Source organism: Terrapene carolina, unplaced genomic scaffold, assembly GCF_002925995.2.
Source record: "Terrapene carolina triunguis isolate 2854851 unplaced genomic scaffold, T_m_triunguis-2.0 Scaffold67, whole genome shotgun sequence".
NCBI lineage: Eukaryota > Metazoa > Chordata > Testudines > Emydidae > Terrapene > Terrapene triunguis.
Window position 1 is genome coordinate 5136455 of NW_020664418.1, and position 12350 is coordinate 5148804.

The 12350-nt window shown below is 51.3% G+C and overlaps 1 protein-coding gene across 1 annotated transcript in view; it reads left to right on the forward strand.

The window, feature by feature from the left end:
* STRA6 (stimulated by retinoic acid 6) overlaps nucleotides 1-12350 on the forward strand; it is a 42307-nt gene that overhangs the window by 27886 nt on the left and 2071 nt on the right. The window contains exons 8-15 of the mRNA XM_024215145.1: nucleotides 680-750; nucleotides 1343-1404; nucleotides 2132-2315; nucleotides 5841-5916; nucleotides 6233-6366; nucleotides 8421-8538; nucleotides 9793-9894; nucleotides 11486-11649. Of these exons, the coding sequence (XP_024070913.1) occupies nucleotides 680-750; nucleotides 1343-1404; nucleotides 2132-2315; nucleotides 5841-5916; nucleotides 6233-6366; nucleotides 8421-8538; nucleotides 9793-9894; nucleotides 11486-11649 (911 nt within the window). The remainder of the gene's footprint in view (nucleotides 1-679; nucleotides 751-1342; nucleotides 1405-2131; nucleotides 2316-5840; nucleotides 5917-6232; nucleotides 6367-8420; nucleotides 8539-9792; nucleotides 9895-11485; nucleotides 11650-12350) is intronic.

The window sequence follows — 12350 nt, forward strand, 5'->3', positions numbered from 1 at the left end:
GTTATGAGACACTGAAAACTTCATTACAGTCTAAAGCAAAGAAAATCTCTCTCTCCCCTCTCCACACACTGTTACCCTCCAACGTCAAGTATTCTGTCACTCTCTCAAAACACACACATTATAGGTGTAAATGTAATCTATACTGGGTTTCATATATGACCATCATGCTGTAGTTCACAAAGGAATTCAGGGCAGTCCTATGGCCCATCTCATAGAAGGGTCAGACTAGACGATCCCACTGGTCCCTTCTGACTTTGGATTCCATTACTCTTGTTATCATTGACACTTCTTTACTCTTATACCAAATGTAAGGGCATTTTGACAATTTTGACTTCAAATGAGGGGTGGCTGGCCCAGAAAGGTTGAGAAACGGTGCTCTGAACAGTGCTATTTGCTGCTGTTCAGAAAGGAAGCTGTTCTCGAGTAGCTGAGGAGGTGGTAAGCTCAGGACCACATGCATTGGCCGGGCTGTGCATGGGGAGCCTGGGGCTGGAGTGGCTTGCATGCTACAAGTCAGGACTGAGGTGTATTGGCAGAACTGTGTGTACTAGCTTCATCAGAATTTCCACCCAAGAGGGAAGGCTGTTGGTGCTGATCGATAAGCGTTAAAAACCAAAGCAGTGCTTTTGTTCTGGGACAATGTTTCATACCTGACTCATCGCAATTTTTCCTCTTCCAGCTCCAGGAAAGTAAGTCTCCTCTCGAGGGCCCAGATGTATTTACGTTCTTACATCTACACACCCCAGGAAGGTACCGTATGACAAGATCTTCTAATGCGCTCTTAGGCATATCAGGGTCTCTGGCACCAGACTTCCTCCCATGTGAAGTAACTGTGTTTCTTGGCTCTCTCTCTCAAAGCATCTATGCCGAGGCAGCTGCCATCCTAAATATGCACAACTTCTTAATTTGCATGAACTGTCATCTTTGTGAGAGGAAATTTGGGGCATTGCAAGGAGAGTGCTAACTCCATTGGCATAATATCCTTGTGTCCCAGATTGCATGAAGGTTTCTGTGTCATTAGGCTTCTTCCCTCATGCACTTGTTTAGCAGTTCAGTTGACTGTTGGTGCATCGACAGACGAGTGGATGGGTGGAATCTGGATGCACTGAGGAAGGCCTGGATGAAACCATAGTGGTGGGGATGCTTTTGAGTGGAAGGAGAGGGGTCAGACAGCTATGAACGGATATAATGAAACTGGATGGATGGCGAGAGTGACTGACACTGTGAAGGAATGGAAGCTCAGATGGATGCCTTTTGCTAACTTGCCACCCTGCTGCTCGTAAGCCCCAGGCTGGAATTGGTCTCCTGTCTCATATGTCCCCCTATCATTCTGGGATTTCAGGGTTCCAGGTTCCTCTGAAGCTGGTTCTCTCTGTAACCACAGCTGTGATTGCTGTTTACCAGGTAAGCCTGTAGCAATGCCCCTGCTGGGCCTGTGGTTGGCCATGACCGCCTGTCCTGTTGTTTCCCATGCCTTACTTACATTCTATGTGAGTGGGGAAGCAAGATGGGCAGCCCCATCCAACTGCCAGGCTTCCCCACCCGTCCCACCCCTTCTGTGGCTTGCCGTGGGCACTGCGAGGGTTCTCCCGGGAGCAAGCAGGATTAACCTCAGTGACAGGCTGCATTGTCCCAAGGGTCACTCCTGCCTGATGGAGCCTGCAGCACCCCTCTGTACTCATTGCTGCTGTCACTGTGCCGTGGCAGGGTGATCAGCTTCAGCAAGGACCAGGCTCTGGTCACAGCCCTGCTTTCCATCTGCAGCAGGGCCAGACGTGGCAGATGCCCACAGCTCTCTCTGTTGGTGTTCATTTGGTGTGCTCCTGCCAGCGCAGTGAGTAAGAGACTGGAACTGAGGACTCCTGCCCTGGCAGCCTCAGGCCAGTCCTAGTTTGCATACCGGACTGGAGTTTTTAACCCTTTTCTTGCTGTCACCTTTCCATTGTGTCTGAGGCTCTGGCACCCACTTCCCCCTTGCTTCCTCCACTCCATGGCAGTGTCCAGGATGTGATCAGCAGCTGCTCTGGGGCGGGAGTTTACCACAGTGGGGGTGGGCAGGTTGTTGGTGTATGTGCATGAGAACACTCCCTTGCACACTGTCTGTAGTGCTCACTAGGCTTTTGGCTCACAGGTGGCCTTGCTGCTGCTCGTCGTCTTCATCCCCAACATTCAGATAGTGAGGGCAGGGATGACGAAGGAAATCACCGTCCTGCTGGTTCAGTTTGGTGTCGTGCCCTCGGAGAACCCGGGCGGTGTCCCTGGAGACATGGAGCGGGAGCTAGACACAGTCAGATACTATCTCTGGTCACTGGAAGGTGAGTCTCTCCAAGTCTGTCAAGCTTGATGCTGAGGGTGCCCATGATCCCAGTCCCGTTTCCCTGCCTAAATCCTGGGCTGTCTGTGTAGAGGCCCAAAGGCCTCTGTCTGGTACAGCATGGACGATGGCAAAGAAAGCTTGAAGGGGGTATTCAGTCTATATGCCTCTCCTTCCTCCCCCGACTTTACACACTCCTCCATCCTGGAGCTCTCTGCTGAGACTACCCAAGAAACAGGCCATTTGTCTCTGTGATACTGAAACTTACCCTCAGATCAAGATGCACCAAAGAATTCCTGACCTCTTAACATTTAAATATCAACTCTTCCCATTCAACTAGCGCAAAGTTGCACAGACCAAAGCAAACTCCCAGCTCCCCAGAGTGAGAGGGCAGCAGCTGCTTGGGTTTGTTTTGTCTATCTCCTTTTAATAAGTAAAAATAACTAACTAAATGGAACTAAGGGCACCAGTCAGTCACTGAGCCATCTGTCCCTGTGTAGCAGGGCGGTGACCATCAGCTAGACTGGCTTGCAAAGCGGTATGTAATGTTTGAAACAGGAGTGTGAGCGCCGTGACTCTTGGGTTCTGTCCCTGCTCCTGAGTGTGTTGCTAATCCCATTGTTTGTGGGTATGCAGGGAGGTGGGGTGTGGTTGGTACTGGAAGAGAAGTTCCTGGATGTAAGAGATTAAAAGTTCAAAAGTCTGATCCAAAGAAGTCAATGGGAGTCTCTTCATTGACATCATTGGACTGTGGGTCTGCCTTGAGGCCGCAGTTCAGCAAGGTATCAAAGCACATGCCTAGAGAAGCATACGAGGGGTCTCGCTACTCAAGTGCTTAAATGAGGCATGTGCGTAGGTACCTTGCTGAATTGGGGTTCAACAGCTGATCTCATGGGCCCCCTGTGGTAGTGTTGGTGGGAGGGGTTTGATAGGAAAAACTTTCAGACTGGAGTGTAGTCATGGGAATTGGGATGATCTGAAATGCTGCACTGTCCTCTGAGTCTTTCCAAGAGGTTGGTTTGAAATTTGGAGGGGACCTGGTCTTCTGGAAGGATGCCAGGAAAATTAATGTAACAAGACTCTGGTTGCCAGTCACTGGGAGGTGAGTGCCTAATGGTGCTTTGATGCCATTGAAAATTACTCCCACTAACAACTTCTAAAAGACCCAGAGCATGGGTTTTTGCTATGATCTGTCTGAAGTCTCTCCTTCTTCTCCCCTCTGATTCATTTCCCCTCAACACACACACGCTTTCCCCTGCTTTCTCTTAGCATTAGGTGCAAAGGTGTGCCATGTGGGCTGGCTCAGTGCAGGGGCTGTATGTCAGTTTGTGGTAATGGGCTCCAATCACAGGGAAACTCTAGAACCTGGAATACTGGGCTGCTGCGAAAGGAGTCTTGGACAGTGAAGAGGATGGCCCAAAGGTTAGGGGAGTAGCCTGGTACTTGGGAGACCCTGGTTCAGTTCTCTCCTCTGCCACATGCTCCCCTATGTGACTTTGGTCAAGTCGCTTAGTCTCTCTTTGCCCCCATTTCCCATCAGTGCAATGGGGATAACAGCTCTGCCTTGCCTCACAGCAGGTTTTGGATGCTAAAGCGTATGAGATATGGTGGTGATGGAGAGCCAGAGCTGGCCCTGTTTGAAATGGTTTGTGTGCCTCTTACTCAAGCAGGAGATGTCAGCTTTTTTCCTGATTCTTTCCAGGCCTGGAATTTCTAGGCCTGGTCGCCAAAACTCCCACCAGGCTGCATAGCAGAGTTCTAAAATGTGGATGCTGCTGCAAAAGCAGAGAGATGGAGACATGAAAAGAAAACCCTGGTCTCGTGCCAGCAAACAAAGAGTGCTGTGAATGCCAAGCAGGGAAGGGGGACAAGAGGAGAAATGTACCCACAGTCAGCAATTCCATGCTACAGATGCTATTGTTCAGGGGGACTTTGATATGTGTTGGAATTGAGCAGATGGCTTCTAGAGTGCGGAACTACAAAGCCCTGGTGTGGAGGGGTGGGGGATTAGCTAATTCAAAGCCCCCAACAGGAGGACAGGCAGATGAGCTCTTGGCTCTGTTGCCTCTGGCTAGCATGGTGCCCCCCTTGTTCAGTCAGCCTCTCCTTTATGCACTTAGAACAATGGCAGCACTTCTTTGCAAACAGTGACACATTAAAAATCCTGCTTGCGATTGTCTTCCTGACATCTCTCTCCCCATCCCAGCACCCACCCCCGCCTTTTTCAAAGATATTTTTACAGCCTGTCATTCCTTTCACACTTCTGCTGGCTGATTTCTACTGTGACATTTTGAAAGCGTCTAACCGTTTTTGTAGACTCGCTAGGTGCTTGGGGAGGGAGTGGGGGTGGGAAGAGAGTGGCTGACTGGGGTGACCGGTAATGACTATGGAGCCTGTCTCTGGGAGAGTGGTCCTTTAAAGAGAGAGAGGTCCTGCCCCACCTGTAACATTTAGCTCGTCTCTCAGGTGGAGAAAAGAAGTGAAGTCACATGCTGAGTAGGTCACATAGCTAACTCAGGCCAGAGGGTGGGGGGCAGAGACCCAGAGGGAGATTCCAGGTAGCGAGCCCTGGGAGTCACTCACTGCTTGATTTGAACGGTGAAAAAGACTTGGAGTAGCTGGGCACAGCTTTGAGACTGGGGTGACCGGCTCTTTCGTGTTTGTTTTGGACTTGGATAGCCCAGGAGGGATGGACTCTTGTCTTCAATGACCTAGCTGGAGGCTGTCACTGCAGCCACCAAACCAGGCTGGAAGGCGGGGATGTCTAATCAGGCAGCGGCTAGCTCAAAGCCAGACTGCGTATTGTGGCTGCGGAGTTCTAACCCTAGGGTGACTGTGTGGGTCTGTAGTTATCAGCTGTCATTCCTATCGGGTGGGAGTTCTGTTCCATGATACAAGCTGGCCTGGCCTGGCTCTTTGCACCCCACCCAATCACTGGAGGAGTCGAGCATGTGGGAGGCTGCTGAATGTATCTATGTGATGCACCTGTGAGATAGTGAAATATTCTCCCCATTTTACATGTAGGGAAACTGAGGCACAAAGGTTATGGAAAGTCACACAAGCAGAGCCAGGAACTGAACTTGAGTCCCAGTCCAGTGCCTTAATCACCAGGTGGTTTCTCCAGGTGACAGGCAACCACATCACGCCATCCCATTTCCCTCCTCCAGTTTTAGCAAAGTGGCCGAGGATCGAATGGGCCGTGGATGCTAGCGGAGATCCCTCTGGGGCAGGATGGAAGTGTGCTAACAGGACAGTGCTGGGAAGCCTGATGCTGCCCTTGCATATGTTGCAGTGACTGCATAAACAGAGCCAGAAGTCATCCAGTTCTGCCCCTCTGGCACCTTTCACCAGCGCTAGAGATGCAGCAATGAAAATGCCACAATAAACTTGTAAATTAGTGTCAGGGAGATGTGTGGGGGAAGGTCCATTGAATGGTGGGCAGTGGCTGGGTGCAGTTCTGGATCTAGCACAATCCATTTTATTGCTCTGGTTCAAATGACAGCTGTCCCTGTCTGCTCCCTTACAGTGTGCTATGTCTGCTCCCTTGTGCTCTCCTGCCTGCTCACCTTCTCCATGCTGATGAGATCCCTGGTGATGCACAGGTGAGAGCCTGTTTCTGACTCTCTGTTCCCAAGCCTCACCATGGTGGACCAGAGAGAGCTTTCCAAGTCTCCCCCACCCTGTCCCCTGTCTGACCTCTCCCTGGGTAGCGGAACGTGGGGAGACTGGGCCTATGGGTGGAGTGAGGGACTCTCACATACTCTCCTTCATACCAGCTTTGTTGCTTACCCATCTGCTCTGAACTCCTTCAGGGGTTAGGATAACCCAGGTCATGGAACCAAAATGCCCCCCCTACACACACCTTTCCCATGCTGCCTTTGGATGCATAAAAGGTCTATCTGGCCTCTCTTTCCACAGGGCCAATCTGAAGGCTCTGTACCGAGGGGATGTCCTAGATGTCTTCTACCGTGCCCGGATGCTCTGCCCTTCCCAACAGGCTCTGGTCTGTTGGATGAGCTTTGCCAGCTTCCAGACTGCATTCGCCTGCTTGGGTAACTCCTCCTCAAAGAGGAACCAAACACTCTGTTGGTCCTTAGGCCTAAGAGATGGTGTCATGCACTGGGGCTTTGGAGGGAAGAGTCGAATTGTCACAGGCTCTAGGTAAACGCTCAGGCATAGTTGAGATATGCAGGGTCAGCTCCTCAGCTGGTGTCAATCGGCAGAGCTCCACTCACAGTCACTGGAACTGCCAGGATTGACACCAACTGCAGCACTCAGGAAGCACAAACACCAGGATATGGAAATAGTTTGGTTTGTCAGTAAAAGTGGAACCTTCCACGGAAGACGGATCCTTTGTTTAAAATTCCCCCAAATCTTGTTTAGTAGGCCTGGATACCTCTCTGATGGAAAATCTTTTGAGCAGCCCTGGTTAATAGATGTCATGAGCATGTTCCAGACATAAGTAGGGTATGTTTATAGATGGCATTAAGCCTATCGGAAGAAGCTACACATACACCTCTACCTCGATATAATGCGACCTGATATAACACTAATTTGGATATAACGCGTTAAAGCAGTGCTCCGGGGGGGAAGGGCGGGGCGGGGCTGCGCACTCCGGTGGATCAAAGCAAGTTCAATATAATGCGGTTTCACCTATAACGCAGTAAGATTTTTTTGGCTCCCGAGGACAGCGTTATATCGAGGTAGAGGTGTAGTTATGACCCCTTGGAAAATCCAACAGACTTAGTAACCCTGTATTAAACCCCTATTAACCTTTGATAAATGGAACAGAAACAAAGGTTGACCATAATGGGCAGGCACTAATTGACTCTTTTGGCTATTTCAGCAGTGAGACCAAGGGCTGCATTGGCCATGGAGCCTGAACTCCCTTCCCACCACCCAAAAGTAGCCTTCTAAGTCATAGAACATCAGGGTTGGAAGGTACCTCAGGCGGTCATCTAGTCCAACCCCCTGCTCAAAGCAGTCCCAATCACCAACTATTTTTTCTTTTTGCCCCAGATCCCTAAATGGTCCTCCTCAAGGATTGAACTCACAACCCTGGGTTTAGCAGGCCAATGCTCAAACCACTAAGCTATCCCTCCCCCCAGGATGGGCTGGGTTGCAGATGTGGAAGGGGAAGCTTGCCCAGTCTCTGCCTGGTAGATAAGTGGTGGGCTTCAGTCTGCAGGGCTGTCAAGCTGCACTTTCCCTAGTAGTGAAGTGGCAGGCCTGTAGCCCTCATGATCCGGGGGGTGGGGGGGCAGATTGCCTTAGGGATCCTGAAAGAACATACGAGTCACACATCCTGATGCTGGGAATGTGATGCTTTTCTGAACTCCTAGTTTTAAAATCCTTACATTGGTGAGCTGAATGAATTAGCAGTGTGGTGTACGGTCTCCAGCTGCTCACCTCTTAGATCAGGTTAAATGAATCATTGGTCCTGTGGACCCTACTGGTCTTGGTGTGATTGTTATTAGAAATCACAGTTCCAGACTCCAGAGCTGGCTCTTCTCAGTGTGACTAATGAGCCACATGGTAAGAAAATGCTGATCCCCCAATTAAATCCATTAATGAATTGTGTGTGTGTGTGTGAGAACATGACAGAGTAGACCTAGTAAGTTAACACATAGGTGGGAGGGGAAGTAACAGGTTGTCAATGGAATTAGGTTGAGGTTTGTTTTTTTTAAAAGCAGCGTAAAGGAGTTAGGTGCATGAGGTGTGAGACTTACAAAAGCATGTAGGTGATTTAGGGGCCAATTCCCATTGATTTTCAATTATTTAGATTTAATAGCAACAGAGTGCCTAACTCATTTAGGCTACTTGGAAATAACCCCAGTCTAGATGTGTAGTGTGGAAAGCCAGGCGAACTCCAGGCATCTCCCAGAGCAGAGGTGCAACCACATAAGGAAAAGGAGGTGGGCCTTGGAATAATGGTGCAGCTCTGAGGAATGTTAATGAGAGAGTAAATAGGGTTAGAGGAAATGTGTCTGTCTTAACACCATCAGTGGTGGTGTGCCCACTTACTAGAGACTGATAGTGACTCCTCCACCCTTCTCCTGGCAATTTTTTACCCCTTCCACTGTGGCTGATGCTCTGTCTCTCAAAGGTCTCCTCACCCAGCAAGTGATTTTCTTTGTCTGCACCGTGGGCTTCACCTTCCTAGTGGTCATTCCACTCCAGTCAGGCACAAATATGCATCTGTTTAAAATCCTGGAGAACATGTGGTAAGTGCTCTTCAGACCCAGCAGGCGGCACTGGGGAGCTCTGGGCTAAGGAGATGGGGAATGGGATACTCAGTCAAGTCACAAAATGACCTCTGGTGGGCAAGTGATAAAGACAAATTAACCAGCTGCCCTTGAAGAAACAAACTTCACAGCCCAGCTGCATCATGTCAGGATGTTCCATCCAAACATCATTGCGATTCTGCATCCTGATGCAATGCCATGGGGGGGCAGGTATATTTGGGGCTCTTCAATTGCCCTTCTGTACAACAGGACCAGCTTTGGCACAGTTGGGGTTGTCCCATGGATTGGGGACAGGTGGCAACCCTAGAGCTGCATCTTCTAGATGAGGACGTGGACCCCAGGCTAAAGGAAAGATTATTCCACCATCCTGATTATTACCCTGTGTAGCTCCCTCCTTGTACAGGAGGCATTGCGCACCCATTAGACTGACTTGTCCAGTGCCCAGTGTTTCTGAAAATCAGGCCCTTGCTGCCTGCTGAAGGAGTGGGCTACAATTCTCATGCAGCCATGACCAACTGTGTGTTTTGGGGACCACACATAGAGGCTGTTGAGAGACTGGCCTGGCCTGGCAAGCAGGGCTCCAAATCTGAAGCTTCCCAAAGTCTGTTTTTCAGGGCTGCTCTGGTCCTGGGGCTTGGTTTGGGCCTAACACTGGCTGCATTGACCCTGATATTTATGGATGCTTTTAATGGCCTGGTGGTCTGAGTTCTCTTCCTTCTCCTCCCCACCCACATTCTCTGCCAAATCAGGACCATCATGGCAAACCATCAAAATATGGTTTGGGTTTCCCTTAGCGCTAAGCATTGATTCACCCTCCAGTGGCAGGGGCTATGGAATAATACTGGGCAGACAAGTCAGCACGGGCCAGACTGTGCTGTGAAGCTCTGAGCATCAAGGCTGCCCTGTTCCCAGGAGCTCCTAAGGGGTAGCAGCATGGTTGCCCTCCCTAGGGCAGGCCAATCCCACTGTGAGGGAGCTGTAATTCATTCACCCTTGTTCCCCAGAGGACTCTGGCAAGTGGCAATTTCTGTGCTCTCATAATCGTAGGGGCTGCAAATTGTCTAGCCCCTGAGCACATGTGCTGGGCTCCTTCTGCCTCTCCTGCCCCCCATTTGGCTCCTCCAGGCCATACCATAACCTGGCCCAAACATTCAGATCATCTGCTCTATGAACAACTGACAGGCAAAACCACTGACTGGAATCTGCCTCTTCCTTGTCTTCTCCCTTGCCCAGGCCCTTCTGGCTGACGCTGGTGCTTGCTGTGGTCGTGCAGAACTTGCTTGCTCATTTCCACTTCCTAGAGAAACACCACCTGCAGAAGGAGCTGACCAACAGGTGAAAGGGTGCTGAAAAGCTAAACATGCACACTGCTTTGTCTCTGGTCTCAGGGGCTGTAGGACACCTAGTCTGGGTTTGGTGCACGTGGCTTTGAACAAACCTGTATGCCGGGTGACATGGGGCTGAACTGTATGAAATGCCAGAGCTGCATCTGAGCTTCCAGTTCCCCCAAGCCTGCCTCACCTTGTGTTCACCACAAGGCTTGAGAGCTCTCCTGGTCTCGCAGTGAGCCCATGAGGGCCATGAGGCAGTGCCGTCCATCCAAGGACCCCCACATCTCCAGCACTGGTGAAGCTTCCCAACACCCTGTCAAGGGGATGGTAACTGCTGAGGTGGAGCCAGTGGATGAACCTCAAACCAAGTCTCAGGATGCCTAGGACTGTGTGATCACCACTCCAAAGTCTTGCCTTTCCAGTAAAGAACAAATGGGGTGTAATCAGGCATGGACTCACCCCTGCAGTGCCTCCTGCTGGTCATCTTGGGAATTAGCTCACCCAGCATCCAGAGCACCTTCTGCAGGCCAGGTGTCCCACCTGTCCCTCCCAGACCCCGGTGCCCTTGGCTTGGGTGCTGCCCCCCTTGCAGTACCCCACTCTCTCTGGGTCTCCCCACCCAGGGGAACCCCCACCCCCTATCCCAATGTCACCTCAGTCATGGCTACTGCCAGTCACCATCTAGCCCCCATGCCCTGGGGCAGACTGCAGTCTATCAGCCAATCATCACAGGCAACAAGGAGTTTGGACTGGCTGCCTTTACCCACCCTCAGGTTGCCCCTCTGCAACCCCAATACCTATGTGGGCCTAGGACCAGGCCCTGCAGCCTGGGGAGTTGCTGGCCTAGGGCTTCCCAGCCCCCAAGGCCTTTCCCCACCCCTGCCTCACTCTATGTCCCTGCTGAGTTCCCTGCAGCCAGGCCTGTCTCTCTCCTGTCAGAGGGAGACTCCTCAGCTTCTGGCTACCCTGGCCTTCTTATAAGGCTGAGTGGCTCAGTTTGGGGCTTGGCCCCAGCTGCAGCCACTTCCCCAATCAGCTGGGGTTTGGCTCTTTTTTACAGCCCCAGCCCTCTGCAGGGCTTTTCCAACCCCTTCAGGGCTGGAGCGGGCGTTCACCCCGCTACATGGGGATTTCATCTATTCCTGAGATATTAGGGCGAGCAGGGACCATTGATTGTCTGGTCTGGTCCCCTGCAGAACACAGGCCAGAGAACTCATGCAGTGAGCCCAAGACATTACCCGAGCACAGTGGCCAACAACCCTTCTCTCCCCAAAACCAGGTCTAACTTCCCAGCATGCTTGTGAGCTCTGGCTAGCCTCCTAAAAGCTGCTGTGTTTGTCTTTGTGGTCACTGACAGAGAGTCTGTAAAGTCCTTTGAGATGCCTGGAGGACCAAAGGGGCTGCAGAAGCTCCACTGCCAGCCTCCTTCAGCTTCCCCAAGCAGTCTGGCAGTGTGGAAACCTTGGGGAGGGATAGCAGGCTGTATGCCGGACTAACACTGGGCATCACTACTGCAGTGAGTGGCTCTTTGTCAGGGTGGAGTGGGCTCCTTGGCCTCCTGGCCCTATTGTTTCATCTCTGCCTCATTGCTCCAGGCGAGCTCTCTGCATCATGACCTACCTGCTCTTCCCCATCAACGTCCTGGTGGGGGTCCTGGCTGGGGTCTGGAGAATGGTCATTTCTGCACTTTACAACGCTGTCCATTTCTGCCAGCTGGACATCAGCCTGCTGAATCGGGGCGTCGAGGCCTTCGATCCAGGTAAAGGACACGATAGCCCCCTCCTGGAGCCAACATACACTGCTCCTCCATGTCCTGGCATTTACCCACGGTGGGCATTCCTCCCCTGGGCCCAATGTTGTAAATCCAATGGGGTGCTCCTGGAGAATATGGCTCTGGCAGGATCTGGGTCATCGACGAGGAATGTCTGTCTGAGGCTAACCTAAGGATCCTGTGCATCACATCTGATGTAGGGATCTAACTCCTGGACTGTCCCTGGGCATGGAACCTGGGAACGGAGTAAGCTAGCTAGCCATCCTGCCATGTTTAAATGAGAAACAGGGCCTGGGCAGCTTGGCATTGCCTGCCTGGGGTTCTGTGGGGGTGAATCTGGCTTCCAAAACAGCACTGCACGATTATCTGCTATTGAAAACCTGGTTCCTTTAAATGTTGTAGGTTTCCCTGTCCCCCCCAGCTGTTTCTGGTGAAACTTGACTTTTCTTGACACCAAAGCTCCTGGGGCCTAGGGCGTGAAGCCCACAGCACAGGCTCTAATCTCTGATTGCACTGGTGTGAATCTGGAGTGACTCCAGAACTGCTCTGGATTTACAGAACAGTAGCTCAAATTGAGATTTCCCCACCCCCTGCAGTCTGTTCCTCTGTGGAGGAGGAGAAAACCCTGAATTCTGCTCTCCTCTGTGTGTGTGTGTGTGTGTGTGTGTGTGTGTGTGTGTGTGTGTGTG